At 42.2% G+C, this 18551-nt stretch overlaps 3 protein-coding genes across 5 annotated transcripts; 2 read left to right on the forward strand and 1 right to left on the reverse strand.

Moving 5' to 3' along the window:
* The first annotated feature begins 32 nt into the window (after positions 1–32).
* Positions 33–5066, forward strand: chek2 (checkpoint kinase 2). Of its 3 annotated transcripts, none has more exons than XM_022766538.1 (15): positions 33–107; positions 859–1171; positions 1393–1517; positions 1748–1880; positions 2043–2133; positions 2322–2418; positions 2606–2659; positions 3242–3306; positions 3393–3492; positions 3797–3883; positions 3993–4156; positions 4269–4384; positions 4520–4605; positions 4744–4809; positions 4888–5066. In XM_022766538.1, exons 2-15 carry the CDS (start codon positions 868–870, stop codon positions 5002–5004), a joined length of 1605 nt encoding a protein of 534 aa, XP_022622259.1. In that variant the 5' UTR covers positions 33–107; positions 859–867; the 3' UTR covers positions 5005–5066. The 3 variants fall into 3 exon arrangements, with proteins under 3 accessions (XP_022622259.1, XP_022622261.1, XP_022622260.1); XM_022766540.1 differs by having other exon boundaries at positions 3993–4105; XM_022766539.1 differs by lacking the exon at positions 33–107 and adding an exon at positions 539–580.
* Positions 5067–5456: 390 nt separating this feature from the next.
* Positions 5457–7866, reverse strand: LOC111237454 (glutathione S-transferase theta-1-like). The gene is made up of 5 exons (XM_022766555.1): positions 7655–7866; positions 6966–7053; positions 6590–6740; positions 6321–6497; positions 5457–6224 (listed from the first exon to the last, which is right to left on the reverse strand). Exons 1-5 carry the CDS (start codon positions 7776–7778, stop codon positions 6078–6080), a joined length of 687 nt encoding a protein of 228 aa, XP_022622276.1. The 5' UTR covers positions 7779–7866; the 3' UTR covers positions 5457–6077.
* Positions 7867–9218: 1352 nt separating this feature from the next.
* On the forward strand, positions 9219–14955 carry LOC111237447 (WD repeat-containing protein 5-like). The gene is made up of 13 exons (XM_022766545.1): positions 9219–9576; positions 9931–10039; positions 10178–10251; positions 10336–10425; positions 10581–10670; positions 10776–10859; positions 11870–11925; positions 12033–12079; positions 12190–12265; positions 12940–12973; positions 13127–13201; positions 13448–13535; positions 13743–14955. Exons 1-13 carry the CDS (start codon positions 9502–9504, stop codon positions 13841–13843), a joined length of 999 nt encoding a protein of 332 aa, XP_022622266.1. The 5' UTR covers positions 9219–9501; the 3' UTR covers positions 13844–14955.
* Positions 14956–18551: the final 3596 nt, after the last annotated feature.

Raw genomic sequence — 18551 nt, forward strand, 5'->3', positions numbered from 1 at the left:
ATCCCGGTGAAAGTGTTCCACACGTGTACCGTCTGCGGTGTCCGGTCCGGATCGTTTAGCTGCACAGACCCGGAGGACAGTGCGGCTGCAGCGGACAGCCTGACCCGGTGAGTGCCTGACTGATGTTAGAGCCCCAGTAAGCTCGGCACGGCTCGGCACGGCTCGGCACGAGTCGTCCAGGCGGAAATGTGAAGTAGTTCGGCACGTATGTGGATCCGGATGTTAAACCTGGTCGTTCTGTTCTGGTTTATATTTACCTCTGATGGGGTTGTACATCCGGCTGTGATTGACAGGTGGTGGGCGGGGTTAGCGAACCAGTACGGTGTTGGACTGGTTCTGGTACCGGATTAGTTCCTGCAGCTCCGACACGGTCAGTTCGGAGTGAAAGACTCTCAAACCACAACGAACTCCGATTGAAATCCTCTATTTTAACGAAGCCTCGTTCGCCTGCAGTGACTGACTTGTCGGACGCGGGAAAAGTGAAGTTTTGATTGATGACATCCCTCTGAAAAAGTTATTTCATTAGGAGTCTGTGCCGACTTGAAGAGCCGTGTGTGTGACCTCTGATCAAAGATCCACTGTGGGTTTCTCTGTTGGTGTAATGAGTAGATAGAGGAAAGTATTTTAAACGGTACAGTTGTTAAAGGAAGTTCGGAGTGGAGCAGTGAGACTTCAAGTCTTCACTCGTTTTCATTGTTGCTATTTTTTAGAAATATATGTTTATTCTTCAATTATAGATTTTTTAAATGCGGTTCAGCACTGAGCTCTTTACTGAGGAGGGTGTGTAGAGGGGGAGGGGTCACAGATGACCAGTGTGACCAGTATGATCTAACGGGTTCTAATGTTTCTAATCTGCAGAACTAGAGAATGTCTGAAGAAGTTCCACTTGAGGGGGACCAGTCGCTGTCCACCCAGTCCCCATCCCAGGCCCAGTCCACCCAGTCGCCATCCCAGGCCCAGTCCACCCAGTCGCCATCCCAGTCTAAGTGCCAGTCCCAGCCTGGTTCCAGTTCTTCCAGCGGGCCGACCTCTGGCAGCCAGTCGTCCAGCGGCTCTGGGACTCTGAGCAGCATGGACACCATCCCCGTCACCCTGCCGTCCGTCCCTGAGGAGCCTGAACCACAACCCTGGGGCCGCCTGCTGCCCATGGCCCGAGGCTTTAGGAGCCATGGTGAGCTCATAACATGCTAGCATGGAGGCTAGTGCTAATACTAGTACTAGTTAATACTAATACTAGTCCTCAAGTTAAAATTAATACTAACACTAGTCCTAACATTGGTGTTAATACTAGTTTCTTTGTTTACAGACAGGTACTGGTCCTCTAAACAGTCTGTAAAGTACCTGTTTGTTTACGGTTTGTTGTTTACTTAAAGTTTGTTTGTTTGTTTACAGACTGTATAGAGGACCAGTACCTGTTTGGACGGGACTCTAAATGTCAGTACGTCCTGGACGATCCTGATGATCGAGGATCCAAAAAGTTCAGAATCTACAGCAAGAAACACTTTAGGATCTACAGAGTGAGATTACTCCTGCTACATGCTACATGCTACTGCTACATGCTACATGCTACTGCTACATGCTACATGCTACTGCTACATGTTACTGCTATATGCTGCATGCTACTGCTACCTGCTACTTATACATGCTACTGTTTCTGTTTTCTGACTGATTATATGTGACATTAGAGCCAGTACAATCTGACAGTAACCTGTCTCTCTGCCTGTCTGTCTCTCTGCCTGTCTGTCAGGAGGACAGTGAGGTCTTTGTGGAGGACTACAGTAATAACGGGACGTTTGTTGACGGGATACTGATCGGTAAAGACAGGAAGCTTCCTCTGGTCAACAACGCCGTCCTCTCTCTGGCTGAGCAGCGTAACAAAGGTCAGAAACTGAGCTCAGTGTCAGGGCGGGGTCAATGTCCAGAGGGGCGGAGTCAAATACCAGAGGAGCACAGGTTGTTCTGATTCCAGCTTCTCACATTAGAATATTTGTTTCACCTCATCCTGTCTCTCTCTCTCTCTCTCTCCACCTGTCTGTCTCTAGTCTTTGTCTTCATTGACCTGATGTCTGATGATCAGTCCAGTCTACCTAAAGAGCTTCAGGAGAAATATCTGCTGACTCGACGCATCGGCACGTGAGTCTGACTCGCTTCACACCGCTGTGATGTCACTTCCTGTGCCCTGCATATCAGCTTATGGTGTGTGTGTGTGTGTGTGTGTGTGCGTGCGTGCGTGCGTGCGTGCGTGCGTGCGTGCGTGCGTGCGTGCGTGCGTGCGTGCGTGCGTGTGTGTGTGTTCGTGCGTTCATTCGTGTGTGTTTCAGAGGAGTCTGTGGTGAAGTCAAACTTGCCTTTGAGAGATCGACCTGTAAGAAATTTGCAGTGAAAATAATAAACAAGAACAACTTCAAGTCTGAAGGGGTGAGTCATCTGCTTTCTGATTGGCTGATCCATCCTCCCTTCTTCCTTCCCTTGTTTCCTTGTTTCCTTCCTCTGACTGAACTACAAACATGGTGTGTGAACATGCAGTTTCTCAGACAGACAGGCTAATGTTTCTCTGGACCAATGACAGACAGGCAGTGATCTGCGTGTTTTTGTCCAATCACAGACGGCGACACGAAACGCAAAGACAGAGGTCGAGATTCTCCAGAGGATTGACCACGTGAGTCTGACACCAACGAAGAAGAGACAGGAATGTCATATGGACTGTTCCTTTATGATCTAATACCTGCTGTATCAACCTCTCCTCTCCTTGTCTCCTATCTGTGTCCTCTCTCCTTGTCTCCTCTCCTTGTCACCTGTGTCCTCTCTCCTTGTCTCCTCTCCCTGTCACCTCTCTGTGTCCTCTCTCCTTGTCTCCTCTCCTTGTCACCTCTCTGTGTCCTCTCTCCTTGTCTCCTCTCCTTGTCACCTCTCTACTTGTCCCTTCTCCTTGTCTCCTCTCCTTGTCACCTATCTGTGTCCTCTCTCCTTGTCTCCTCTCCTTGCCTCCTATCTGTGTCCTCTCTCCTTGTCACCTCTCTGTGTCCTCTCTCCTTGTCCCCTCTCCTTGTCTCCTCTCTGTGTCCTCTCTCCTTGTCCCCTCTCCTTGTCTCCTCTCTGTGTCCTCTCTCCTTGTCCCCTCTCCTTGTCTCCTCTCTGTGTCCTCTCTCCTTGTCTCCTCTCCTTGCCTCCTATCTGTGTCCTCTCTCCTTGTCACCTCTCTGTGTCCTCTCTCCTTGTCTCCTCTCCTTGTGTCCTGCAGCCTTGTCTCATAAAGACAGAGGACTTCTATCACACTGAGGACAGTTACTACATCGTGTTGGAGCTGTGAGTCGATGTTTGTCTCCATATTTTCAACCTGTCAGAACTTGATTTAAAGGGCCAGTGTGGTGATTTTCTGTCCTTCCTCTCAGGATGGAGGGAGGTGAACTGTTCCACAAAGTCAAGTCTCAGCAGCAGCTCCGCGAGTCTGTTGCCAAACTTTACTTCTACCAGATGCTCAGAGCGGTCCAGGTGAGCTGCTGTTGCTATGGTAACAGGTAAATATCCGTTTTGCAGCAGCAGAAACATCAGAGAAGCTGGCAGAGGTCAACAGGGTGGGGGCTCACCATCGGCGCCCTGTAGGCAGATCGCTGTGTCTTTATTAGCCCCCGGTCAGCAGAATGTAAAGATCAGGATTTAATGCAGATGTCTGATGCAGCAGAGGATTGTGGGTCAGTTTGTTGTTGGATAAACTGAAAACAGAAAACAAATGTTCCACAGGATGTGTTTCATTCGTGTGTTTCATTCATGCGTGTGTGTGTGTGTTTGTTTTCAGTACCTCCACAGTAACGGGATCATCCACAGGGACCTGAAACCAGAGAATGTCCTGCTGTCCTCACAGGACGACGTCTGTCTCATCAAGGTACACACAACTGGAAATTCAGCAGGATCCAAGCTGCTGAGTTAATGTTTTTACAGTTATTGATGTGTGTGTGTGTGTGTGTGTGTGTGTGTGTGTGTGTGTGTGTCAGGTGACAGACTTTAACCAGTCCAGGATCCTGGAGGAGGCCGTGTTGATGAGGACTCTCTGTGGGACCCCGTCCTACCTGGCTCCTGAGGTCTTCACCCACGCCTCCACCACAGGGTATGGCCTCGCTGTGGACGCCTGGAGCCTCGGAGTCCTGCTCTTCGTCTGGTAGGCTCACTCTCACACCTGTCTTACCCTCATCTTTTTCATCAAGTGTTAACCCGTTTCTCTCTCTACCTGTCTCTCTCTGTCTCTCTCTCTCTACCTGTCTCTCTCTCAGTCTGGGTGGTTATCCTCCGTTTCATGAGAGTTTTGGTCGTCAGTCCATCACAGATCAGATCATAAGAGGGGAATTTACTATGGTTCAGTCCAAATGGAAACACGTCTCTGATCAAGGTACTGTAACAGGTATTCTACAGGTATTTATTTTGTCATCAGCCTGTTTACTGTGTGTGTGTGTGTGTGTGTGTGTGTGTGTGTGTGTGTGTGTGTGTGTGTGTGTGTGTGTGTGTGTGTGTGTGTGTGTTACAGCGAAGGATGTGGTGAGGAAGCTGTTGGTGGTTGATCCCAGTAAGAGGATGACTATAGAAGAAGCTCTGCGGCACCCCTGGTTACAGGTAACTAACTCCACCTGCGGTAACTTTCACAGTAAAAGTACTTTAATAAAGGACATTATCAAGGTGCATTATTGGAAATGTAAGATCCGGTGTTTTTGGATTACGTGTCAGGACATTTCTATTTCTGATTGTTTGTAGGATCGAATGATGATGGAGACAGCTCACAAGCTGATGTACCCCCCTGGACACCCCAGTGCCGCTATGGTAACCACACACACACACACACACACACACACACACTGTTAGTAAAACTGATCCTGTCCCTAACCCCTCCCCCTGCAGGAGGCGGAGTCAGCCTCAGGTTCCTCCAGCAGGAAACGAGGACGAGATGGAGAAGAGGAGGAGGAGGAGGAACATCCAGCCAAACGGAGCCAAGCCCCACCCCCTGTTCCACTGTAGTTGACCAATCAGATTGAGCTGTTCCTCAGGTCATGTGATTCAGCCTGTTCACTACTGAAACACTCCACTGTAAATAATTTGTAATGTTTTCTAATAAAGTCTTTTATATTTTTCAGTCTGTCTGTTTTCATGTTTAAAGCAAAGTCAGTTTCAGTGTGAGCATCAGTCTGACAGGTACAACTGATGAAAGCCACAAGACACTGCTGAAAACAGTAAGTGGACCTTGAGTGAAGGATCTCCTGCCTCTGTTCCAGGATGAAGACTCAATGACAAAAACATTGAGTCTGAGTTTTATATTTTCTCGTTACAGATCATGTCATTAAAACTAACTTTGATGCCTCAGTATGTTGTTGCGTTCTATTTACATATATATTTACAGTGTAGTGTATAAAGTCAGTTTTAGTGTCGTCATGACGACAGTGATGAACAGCTGTCAGGAGTAATACAAAGGATTGCAATGTCAAAATAAACTTTATTTCTCTTCTTCATTTTTCCTGTTACAGTGATTTAATCTGATTATTATTGAATTCATTTGATCTGATTATTAAACTGATCTGATCTTAAACTGCAGCTGTGAAATCTTTAGTTTCACTGGATTTTCCTGCAACATCAAAATATTGTTACAACAGCAGAAACTAACCTAACCCACTGACCTGTGTTGTGTTCAAGTGCCGTAGGAAAGTTGGGATATCTAGCTTTTGAACCTTTTCATGTGGAAATTCAGACTCATTCATCACTTATCAGATTATTGATCATCAGACATTAAAGTTAAAGAGCTTCAGCTCCTTGCACCTTCTCTTCTTGCTTATTGGTTTTCAGGTGTTAAACAGTCGGTCGGTCAGCTGGAGGGTAACTGGTTATTGAGATAAAAGATCAGCCTCAGACCAAATATCATCCTACATGTGATGTTCCTCCTGAGCTCAGCTCTGATCAGAAAAACAACCAATCAGATCAATTAAAGTAAAACAACCAATCAATCAGATCAATAGAGGTAAGGCTCAAGGCTCCTCTTTCAGTCTCCAGGCCATGCCCTCTGTGTGACATCACTCCTTCGGGCCGTTGCTGTGATGACGTCAGAGCTTGGCTAGGCGGCGGTCTCTGATGGCATACAGGATGGCGTGAGCTTGGTCGAAGGCGTCGCCAACGGCCGACTGGACTCTGCTCCTCCAGCTCTGCAGCTGAGGACGACCCAGCAGGATGTCCCTGCCACTGCCCACCGGCTACAGACACACCCACAGGTTAGCAAGAGTAAGTCATGGAGCAGGGCTTAGTCTACAGTCAGCTGATCATTATCTAAACCAATCATAACCTCTGACCTGCATGAGCTCGCACACAGCGAGCAGGTCGGCCACAGTGATGTCATCGCCGCAGAGGAAAGGCTGTCTGCGCAGGAACATGGACTCCAGTTTCCCCAGAGTGTCGTCGAGCTGAGAGAGCGCACGAACCAAACGCACCTCCTCCACCGGAGAGCCAGACTGAGCCGGGAGGAGCACCTGAGACGGGCCATGACAGACACGGGTGTGATCAGGGCCGTCGGATCACTTCAACACTAATCAATCAGACTATTGATCATGTGTGTGTGTACCTCCAGTATAAAGACTTTAGCAGCGTGTGGTCGTGTGTTGCTGTGATGCCAGGCTGTGTATTCGTCGACTCGGGCTCGTCTCTCTGGTTGCCGTGGATACCAGTGCTCTGGGACGTAGTACTTGGTGGCCAGGTACTTCAAGATGGCATCGCTGCCCCACACACACACACACACACACACACACACACACACACACACACACACACACACACACACACACACACCACACACACACACACACCACACACACACACACACACACACGTTGAAACTTTTTATTTTTGTGAGGACATTCATTGACATGATGCCCCCCCCACCCCCCCCCAACCCAGACCTGGCTTTGATGTCAAACTCTGCTATGTGTGCGTGCCTGTACCTCTCAGTGAGGACGAAGCCGTCGTCCACCATGACAGGAACCTTCTGCATGGGGTTCAGCCTGGTGAAGTCTGGAGTCCTGTTCTCTCCTGTACAGTAGAAGAAGACCAAACTCCATTCAGAAATCCCGTGATTTAAGGCTCGCGCCGCGGTGTTCACCTCAGACCCACTAGTGTTCAGAGGTGGTGACGAGCAGCAGCACCAGCTCGTCCTGTCCATCCGGCATGACTGCTCCTGAACCACTACCTGCTCATTGACCTCAGCTCCAGCTCTGACCTGTACAACTTTCCCCGCTGAAAGCCCGCAGTGTGTTAATCTGCCTGGATAAATCTACAATGCAAAAATTACATTTCTATTCTCGTTTAAAACGTTATTAACATGCCGAATACACTAGAAGCCGCTGTTAACTTGTGTTATATCTTCAGCTATGTTCTATCAGTCTTACTGATCCACATTTCACACGTTCGCGTTGAATTGTCATTTATTTAAATAGAGTTTTGTTGAATCGCGACGAGCGCTACGATCCGGGTCAAAGTTCACGGGGCGGAGGTCACGAATAAGAAAGTACAGAGCAGAAAAAGTCAGACTTCAAACAGCTGACCGCCTGCTAACTGAGCACAGTGCTGACCGGTCAGTCATTGGGTCAGTTAACTAGTTACCCACTCGGTTAGTAGCTGGTTAGCTGCTCACCTTTCCTTAGAGCCACGGTGCGGACTCTATGCGGGATTTTGGCGCAGTTCAGTAGGATGTGCACCGCCCGGCAGGGCTGGGACAGGAGGTCCAGATATACCTCCACCAGCCGGCCCGTTGCCATGGAGACTGAGCTGGTCTTTAACGGTTAAAACGGTAAATAATCAGAGGGTATCACCAACAGCTGCTGTTCCTCTGACAGTCTGTGCGCCTCCCGCAGGTCGCTCCGCGCACTGCAGCTGCTCCTGGTCCAGATAAATAGAACCGGGGCAATTAGTTCAATATAAAAACAAATACAATAATACAATACATAATGCAGTACATACAATATCAAACAGAAATACATGAATAAAATAATACAAATAAAACAATATTCGTGTGTATTCTTATAGCTGTGCTTCTCTGGGCTCAGTCTAAATCTACTAATGTCTTAAATCTATTATTATATGAAGTCATCCTCCTGTTTCTTATCGATTAATTGAATTATTTTATCCCATTTTTACTGAACCTCATTGTCACCCCACCACCAATCTGTATTTTATAATTTGATCTTGTCCTGTAAAGCACTTTGTGACTGTGTTTTGAAAGGTGCTATATAAATAAAGTTTATTATTATTACTGTATACATATATAAAATGTGATATAATGTAGTAGACAGGCTACATGTAAATACTGTGTATGTAAAATATTAGTCATAAATAATACATGCATTTTAGTTTCATAAAAAATGGAGATAAATAAATGACCATAAAAGTCAGATACAAACAGAAAATCAAAATCTATCTCTCCATAAATATAAATCTTAAAAATCAGTACACACACATGCACAGAAAAAAAACATAACTTTCCTCACAGCTGCAAAATTGTAAATAAACTGACAAAAAGATTTTGGAAAATAAAAACTGATGAAAAATTCAATTTTTTTAAATGAAATGTTGCTAGAGAACATATGCAGTCTACTGTAAATATCAGTATATAACATGTACTGTTAACAGCATGGAGCTGGGACACTGTGTAATGTGATTATTAAACAACAATAATTTATGAGTCAAAGTTCATTCATGAAACGTTTCAGCAGGTCAGAGGTGAAGTGGTGTCTCAGTCTCTGGGGGGACATTTCCTTTTTAAATAAAGCCGGTATGGGATGTTTAACTCCATATCTGGTAAACTTTAAAGCCAGGAGTTCTTCTTTTGTGTACATTATTTTCTCCATCGTCAGACGAAACGACGGTGCGGAATAAAAAACATCAATCGACAAAAAATATACTAATATATACAAATATACTGCAAAAGACTATGCGGCCTTGCCGCCACTTGTTGCCAGCGAATCATTTGAATCTAATGTGCTTGTATATTTTCATTGCAAAAATGAAAGTGTCTTGTGGTTAAAACTGTAAGAAACACTGACCAAACACTGTTGTGAGGGAGGAGTGATGAAAGAGGGGAAGAGAGCTGGATTGCCCATTTGAGCCCAAAAATTCACACTAAACTAAGTGTGTTTATTTTCCTATGTATTTTGACCTTCTTCCCTCGCCGTCTGACTTTCTGTCGCGCTTGCGCACTAGCAACGACGTTGCTCGCCACATTCTTGCTCAGTGGCTAGCTAAAACTAACAGTGTAACCTCCGTCTGCGATCAAGCACTGAATCTGTATCTGTCCATACCCGGTCCAGACGAGGTTCAGGTTGTTAATACGGTACCGGTTCTGACCCGCGGGACCTGCACTGACCGCAGAGGCCACTGTTAGCTCGTCGTTAGCATCAGGGGCTAGTTTAGCTTTAGCTCCGCTGCAGCAGAATCAAAACAAACTGAAGCTAACGGCGGCTAGCAGCCAGCGAGCAAGACAACATGGCGACGGAGGAGAAGAAACCAGAGACAGAAAACACCAAACAGCCTTCAGCGTCCTCGGGCTCCGGCAGCAAGGTGAGTCTTGCGGACAGTCCTTCCCCTGGGACCGTGGCTCTGTGTCGTCTGATTCATGACGCGGTGAAAAGAGGCTGTGGAGCAGCTTCAAAGCATTTTCTGTTTCCATAGGCAGAATAAGAGATTCGTGAATCTGACACTGAATTACTCTGGTCCAGATGGTTTTGGATTCAGACCTGGTCTGATGTGGTCTGAGCAGAAAACTCTTAATCAATAATCCTTCAGAAGTTAGTCCAGTGATGATCTGCTGCTGAGCTCAGTGACTACAGTACACCAGTGTGTCAGTGGAAACTGATGTGTGTGTGTGTGTGTGTGTGTGTGTGTGTGTGTGTGTGTGTGTGTGTGTGTTTTCAGTCTAACCCGGCAAAACCAAACTACACAGTGAAGTTCACACTGGCCGGACACACAAAGGCTGTTTCCTCCGTCAAGTTCAGCCCCAACGGAGAGTGGCTCGCCAGCTCCTGTAAGACACACACACATACACACCACATAATAACACATACACACAGTAACACACATGCCACAGGGTGACAATGAAACTGTCCACGCTGTGTTGCTGTAATGGTAATGATCCGGTAACCATGGTAACATCTCTGTGCAGCCGCTGACAAGCTGATAAAGATCTGGGGAGCATATGACGGAAAGTTTGAGAAATCCATCGTGGGACACAAACTGGTGAGACACCCCGGTCCTGAACACAGTCTGGATTCAGACTGGTTCTGGTTCTGATCCTGGATCTGTGTGTTGTTGTGTGTGTAGGGGATCTCTGATGTCTCCTGGTCTTCAGACTCCAACCTGCTGGTCTCCGCCTCTGACGACAAAACACTCAAGATCTGGGACAACAACTCTGTAAGACACACACACACACACACACACACACACACACACACACACACACACACACACACCATGAAACCTACAACAACACATCAATCACATATTTCAGTTAGATATGATCATTTTAATGTATTTATTTCTCTCTGTGTCTCTCTCTCCCTCTCCAGGGGAAGTGTCTGAAGACTCTGAAGGGTCACAGTAACTACGTGTTCTGCTGTAACTTCAACCCTCAGTCTAACCTGGTGGTGTCAGGATCGGTACGCAGCTCTCTCTCTCTCTCTCTCTCTCTCTCTCTCTCTCTCTCTCTCTCTCTCTCTCTCACTCTCACAGAGAGACGTTAAACTCTTCCTGTCTGTCTGCAGTTTGATGAGAGCGTTCGCATCTGGGACGTGAAAACAGGAAAATGTTTGAAGACTCTGCCGGCTCACTCTGACCCCGTCTCTGCTGTAAGTCCCGCCCTCTGACCTTTGACCCCACTGCTGTTGTGATGGACAGTTATTCTGTGAATGACTCAGGTGTTGGTGTGAACTCTGAACTTCTGTTCCTGTCATTAGTTCAGTGACTTAAAGACGACACATCCTTTAATATTTAAAGTCAGATATTTTTGACTTACCTCTTCACTGGTTCTGAGAGATTCTTGAGCTCCACCACAGACTGTGGATCATGTTCAGGTCTGGGACTGTGAGGGTGGTAACACCGGCAGTATGTGCTCTGAGGTGTGTTTGGGATCATAAGTCTGAGACCACGGTTATCTACATTACCTTTAACTTCACTTCATTTTCTATCCATTCTTTTCATTCTTGATGAATCGTTTGATCTGTCAGTCCCATGTTGATGCTGATTTATCAGAAGCTTTTCTTAAAAATTGCAACAGAAGTTGCAATGTTTTCAGATGTTTTTTTTGCAAATGAAACTGCAGGAGAAAGAAGCGATTCTGCTCCTCCAGACTCTTCAGTGACGATTGGATCTTCAGGTTCTTCAAATGTAGATAAAACATCAACGTGATCATGTGACTGTAGATATTTTATTTCCTCTGGAGAACAGAGGCAGTGGAGCGTCGTTCCGGAGGCTTCGGCAGCTCTACACCTGTGGTTCCTCCACAGTGTTGTACAGACCTGTTTAACCCTTTCATGTAAACCATGGCTGAACGTCTTCACACGTCTTTAACAGTGATGTTTGTTGGTGAACGTGACACATTCATGTCACACGTCTGCAGCTTCACAACATGGTTCAACACCACAAACAGGGAAGTGAGTTTGGTGACATCATCAAGGTTTTGGTCAGGGACTGGTCTGATTGGTTCAACTGGAGGATTGATTGACTGATTTTTGTTGTGATAGGACAGAAATGAGCACAGAGTTCACGGGAAGTGGTTGAATTTGCGTTAATTATTACGATGGAGACATCGAGACTTTCTGAAGGGACTGATCTGTGACCCCGTCTTTGTGTTCTCCAGGTGCACTTCAACAGAGACGGCTCACTCATTGTCTCCAGCAGCTATGACGGCCTCTGGTACATCTCCCCACACACACACACACACACACACACACACACACCACATGAAACCACCTTGAGACCACCACACTGCTGGTAATAACAGTCTGTCTGTGTGTCTCTAGTCGTATCTGGGACACAGCGTCAGGACAGTGTCTGAAGACACTGATTGGTGAGTAGAATATTACAGATGAACCCTTTAATGGCAGTAAAATCACAGCAGTGGAAAAGAAACAGGATAACAAGTCGTGATGTGACAGTAACCTGAGTCTCTGTCCTCAGATGACGACAATCCTCCGGTGTCTTTTGTCAAGTTTTCTCCCAATGGAAAATACATCCTGGCTGCAACTCTGGACAAGTGAGTGACATCACAATGAGCAGCTGTGCAGGTCACACTGTGGACATGACATTAAGCTCTTCTTTAAACAGTTTAACATGAGTTTATAGTTCATGTAAGATTGTCTGTTTGTCTGTCTCTAGCTACATGCTAACTCACTAAAACTTAGCTAGGATCATTTTAACTTCACTAACACTTAGTTTGGCTAAAATAACGCTAGCTAACTTTCAGCTAGCCTCGTGTTACCAATGCTAACACAGCTAGTGTCATTTTAACCGTACCAACTCTTAGTTAACATCATGTTAACTCATTAACAGTTAATGTTATCTTAGCCTTATGAAAACTTAGCTGATGTTAATGTTACAAACATCAATTCACTTCACCAAATCTTCAAGTTAACTTTACTAATACTTAAATGAAGCCAGCTAAGTTTTGTAAGACTTAGCTAGCTCTATGCTAACCTTGCTAACAGGCTTAATGTTCGTTGACCATTAGTAAATCTTTCTGTATAATTTATTCTGCCATGATATTTGCCAGCGATTGTAAAGCTCTCAGGATACTCAGTGCTGCATTCACTGACACCTGAAAATATATGTTCAGCTTTATTTAGAGGAAAGTGGAGCTCTGAAGGTTACCTGTCCTCCAGGTGTGTCAGTGTATTTCATACAGTTAACTCTGTGTTCTCTGGTTCACAGCACGTTGAAGCTCTGGGACTACAGCAAGGGAAAGGTACGTGTCTGTCTGTGTACGTGTCTGACTGTCTTCCTGTCTGTCTGTATACCTGTCTGTCTGTGTGCCTGTCTGTCTGTGTACGTGTCTGTCTGTGTATTTGTCTGTGTCTCTGTCTGTCTTCAGCAGTCTAACCTCCTGTCTCCTCCTCAGTGTTTGAAGACGTACACCGGTCATAAGAATGAGAAGTACTGCATCTTTGCCAACTTCTCTGTAACAGGAGGGAAGGTAAGAGCCTGACAGGAAGAACGTAGGGCAGAGAGGCCCACAGCCCTCTGCTGAGTACTGAACATTACACAATAACACCTGACAACTATAACAACTGACACAACAATAGCAACTGACAATCAGGCGACATCACAATGAAACTGCAAGAATGGGGGACATTGTGCACTTGGCTGGTTTAACCTTTGACCTCTGTGTGTGTGTGTGTGTGTGTGTGTGTGTGTGTGTGTGTGTGTGTGTGTGTGTCAGTGGATCGTGTCTGGCTCTGAGGACAGCATGGTTTACATCTGGAACCTTCAGACCAAAGAGATCGTGCAGAAACTACAAGGACACACAGGTATGAAAGTTTACCTGAGCAGGACTTGGTCCCTAACTTTGTCTCCTAGCCTCCTTTTCCTTGGTCAGGTATCACATGTCTGATGGGGGAGGTCTCCGAGGAGGTCTTTGGTTTGAGATGTTGAGCTCAGTGTGAAAACAGGAAGTAGCAGAAGAAGAAGTTTAGTCCGGTTGTAGTCCGGTCTAACCTGACTGTGTCTCTCTTTAGACGTGGTGATCTCCACCGCCTGTCATCCAACAGAAAACATCATCGCCTCAGCTGCTCTGGAAAACGACAAGACCATCAAACTGTGGAAGAGTGACTGTTAGACTGAAGCAGACCCATTGATCCAGATCCACATCCTGAACTGAACTGGTTTAACTTGGTGTGTGACAGTCACACACACAAACACACATTCTGTGAGTAAGATTCACACAAAGAGCCAGAACCGGGTCAGACCAGGTCCCAGTGTCCCAGCTCAGAGGTCAGAGGTCAGTGAAGTTAAAACTCCGGATGTTTGTATTATGTTTATTTAACCACAGGAAGTCCTCAGGTAGAGGGCGGAGCCTATGTTTAGCTCACCTGGAGGGAGGAAGAGGCTTTTATTTTTGATTTCCTGTTTGAGTCTTTAAGAAGCTTGTGTTTACTGTTGCTGCTGTTTCCTGTTGCTTAAGAAGCAGTACTTCCTCCCTCCCTTTCACATTAAAGGCCTTCTAGTAGTTTAGGGGACAGACTCATTTCTCTTCTCAAAGATTTTTATTGTTTAAAAAATCATAGTTTTGAATTTCTGTTTTTTAAGATGTCGTTTACTTATGGATTTATTTATCCCATCACAACCAAGAGAAAACTAACGAGGTAATCAATACTTCAGTAGATTAAAAAAATGGGTTTTTTTTAAACGCTTGTCCAAACATAATAATCTTCATATGATTCAGGTCAGTGTGTAAAGATGCAGACAGAAATCTACTGAGTGAACAACAGCCCCAAATAGAGGTCACCCTGATGACATCACTGTTACATCATCAGACCTTTGACTCACAGACCAAGGTGGGAAAAAAGTGTAATGGCCCTTGAAAAACATTTGATGTTACCTTAATTAATAACCTTCAATTAAAAAAATAAGTTAATTAAAAAAAGTAATTGAGAAAATATATACAATAATATGATGTCAGATTAATGTTGCTAGGAAACCGTTTGACAGCTGGGACACACCTACTAGCCTCTGACTCGTCAGTTGCTGCAGTAACTGTGTGTTTGTGTGTATGTGTTGTGTTCACTGACTTTCCGACCTATAGGTACATTTAACAATAACAAACAGCATCTTCGTCGTCATCATCGCCATCACCTCTGTCAACTGACCGATCAACCGATCAAACAAATGATCAATATTGTTTGGAAGGATTTTTTTCAGTTATTTGTACATAAAGATTTTTGACAACAAGCTGTCTGGATGTTTTTAATTGTGAGTGAGTGAGAGAGAGACAATAATGATAAAGAGATAAAATACACACTGAATATCCTGATGACTATTATATTGTCTTGACCATCATTGGTCTGTGTGGAGCCAGGATGCTGTTACCTTAGCTTAATGACTGGAAACTGGTAGCCTTGCTCTGTCCAATCATAAAGTGAGACATAAAAAGTCATGTAAATGAAATTGTATAAAAAGGCATGAAATCGTCATTCTACAATAAGGCATGAAAGATATTTAAAAATTCATAGTATAGTAAGGCATAAAAAGTTATTAAAAATTCAAAGCATAGTAAGCCATATGAAGTAATAATAAAGTAATGCATAAAAAGTCATAAAAAAGTCATTGTACAATAAAGCAAAGATATTTAAAAAGTAATGAAAATAGTCACAGCATAGTAAGCCCTATAAAGTTACAGTATAGTAAGGCATAAGAAGTCATGAAAACGTCCAAGTATAGTAGGGAATAAAAAAGTAAGCCATATAAAGTTATACTAAGACATAAAAAATCATAAAAGTCAAAAGCATAGCAAGCCATATGAAGTCATAGTATAGTAAGGCATAAAAGTCATGAAAAAGTGACAAAATAGTAAACCGTATAAAGTTATAATATATTCAGGCATAAAAAGTTATAAAAAAGTCACATTATAATAAGCCATATAAAGTTATATTATAGTAATGCATAAAAAGTCGTAAAAAGGTCATTGTACAATAAGGCATGAAAGATATTTAAAAAGTCATAGTATAAAGGCATAAAAAGTCATAAAGTCTCAGCATAGTAATCCATGTAAAATTATAGTATAGTAAGGTATAAAAAATCACAAAAACGAAATAGTATATTGAGGCATAAAAACAAAATAGTATAGGGAGGAATAAAAAGTAATAAAAACGACATAGTATAAAAAGTCGTAAAGCATAGTTAGTCATAAAAAGTCATAGTATAGTAAGGCATAAAAAGTCCTGAAAAAGTTATTGTATTGTAGGACATGAAAGATACTTAAAAATTCATAGTATAGTAAAACATAAAAAGTAATTAAAAAGTGACAAAATAGTAAACCGCATAAAGTTATAGTATATTAAGGCATAAAAAGTTGTAAAAAAGTCACAGTATAGTAAGCCATATAAAGTCATAGAATAGTAAGGCAAAAAAAGTAATTAAAAAGTAACGAAATAAGAAGCCATATAAAGTTATAGTGTATTAAGGCATAAAAAGTAATTAAAAAGTAATGAAATAGTAAGCCATATAAAGTTATAGTATAATAAGTCATGAAAAGTCATAAAAAAGTCAAAGCATAGTAAGTCATATAAAGTTATATTAAGGCATAAAAACAACATGGTATAGTGAGATATAAAAAGTCACAAAAACAACATAGTATAGTGTGGCATAAAAAGTAAAAAAGCATTGTAGTATAATAAAGCAAAAAAGTCTTAAAAAAAAGTCTAAAAAGTAAAAAAAAACGTCGTAGTATAGTCAGGTCTAAAAAGTTATAAAGACGTCATAGTATAGTAAAGCATAAAACGTCATAGTATAGTAAAGCATATAAAGTCACAAAAATGTCATAGTATAGTAAGTTATAAAAAGGCATGAAAAGTCATAGTATAGTAAGGCATAAAAAGTCATAGTACAGTAAGGCATAAAACGTCATAGTATAGTAAGACCTAAAAAGTCACAAGAGCATCATACTATTGTAAGGCATAAAACGTCATAGTATAGTAAGACCTAAAAAGTCATAAAAACGTCATATTATAGTAAGGCATAAAAAAATCATAAAAACGTCATAGTATAGTAAGGCATAAAACGTCATAGTATAGTGAGGCCTAAAAAGTCAAAAAAATTTTATAGTATATTAAGGCATAAAAAGTCATAGTATAGTAAGGCATAAAAAGTCATAAAAACGTCATAGTATAATAAGGCATAAAAAGTCATGAAAACGTCACAGTATAGTAAGGCATAAAAAGTCACAGTACACTAAGGCATAAAAAGTCATAAAAATGTCATAGTGTAGTAAGGCATAAAAAGTCATAAAAACGTCATAGTATAGTAAGGCATAAAAAGTCATACAAACGTCATAGTATAGTAAGGCATAAAAAGTCATACAAACGTCATAGTATAGTAAGGCATAAAAAGTCATACAAACGTCATAGTATAGTAAGGCATAAAAAGTCATACAAACGTCATAGTATAGTAAGGCATAAAAAGTCATACAAACGTCATAGTATAGTAAGGCATAAAAAGTCATACAAACGTCATAGTATAGTAAGGCATAAAAAGTCATACAAACGTCATAGTATAGTAAGGCATAAAAAGTCATACAAACGTCATAGTATAGTAAGGCATAAAAAGTCATACAAACGTCATAGTATAGTAAGGCATAAAAAGTCATACAAACGTCATAGTATAGTAAGGCATAAAAAGTCATACAAACGTCATAGTATAGTAAGGCATAAAAAGTCATACAAACGTCATAGTATAGTAAGGCATAAAAAGTCATACAAACGTCATAGTATAGTAAGGCATAAAAAGTCATACAAACGTCATAGTATAGTAAGGCATAAAAAGTCATACAAACGTCATAGTATAGTAAGGCATAAAAAGTCATACAAACGTCATAGTATAGTAAGGCATAAAAAGTCATACAAACGTCATAGTATAGTAAGGCATAAAAAGTCATACAAACGTCATAGTATAGTAAGGCATAAAAAGTCATACAAACGTCATAGTATAGTAAGGCATAAAAAGTCATACAAACGTCATAGTATAGTAAGGCATAAAAAGTCATACAAACGTCATAGTATAGTAAGGCATAAAAAGTCATACAAACGTCATAGTATAGTAAGGCATAAAAAGTCATACACACGTCATAGTATAGTAAGGCATTAAAAGCAATAAAAACGTCATATTATACTAAGGCATGAAAAGTCATAGTATAGTAAGTCATAAAACGTGACAGTATAGTAAGGCATAAAACGTCATAGTATAGAAAGATATAAAAAGTCATAAAAACGTCACAGTATAGTAAGGCATAAAAAGTCATAAAAAGTCACAGTATAGTAATGCGTAAAAAGTCATAGTATAGTAAGGCATAAAAACGTCATAGTATAGTAAGGCATAAAAAGTCATAAAAAGTCACAGTATAGTAATGCGTAAAAAGTCATAGTATAGTAAGGCATAAAAACGTCATAGTATAGTAAGGCATAAAAAGTCATAGTATAGTAAGGCATAAAAAGTGATCAAAACATCATCGTATACTAAGGCATAAAAAGTCATAGTATAGTAAGGCATACAAAGTCATAAAAATGTCGTAGTATAGTAAGGCATAAAAAGTCATAAAAACGTCATAGTATAGTAAGGCATTAAAAGCAATAAAAACGTCATAGTATAGTAAGGCATAAAAAGGCATAAAAAGTCATAGTATAGCAAGGCATAAAACGTCATAAAAATGTCATATTATAGTAAGGAATGAAAAGTTATAGTATAGTAAGGCAGAAAACGTAACAGTATAGTAAGGCATAAAATGTAATAGTATGGAAAGATATAAAAAGTCATAAAAATGTCACAGTATAGTA

Source organism: Seriola dumerili, unplaced genomic scaffold (assembly GCF_002260705.1).
Source record: "Seriola dumerili isolate Sdu_G_001 unplaced genomic scaffold, Sdu_1.0 BDQW01000866.1, whole genome shotgun sequence".
NCBI classification, from domain to species: domain Eukaryota; kingdom Metazoa; phylum Chordata; class Actinopteri; order Carangiformes; family Carangidae; genus Seriola; species Seriola dumerili.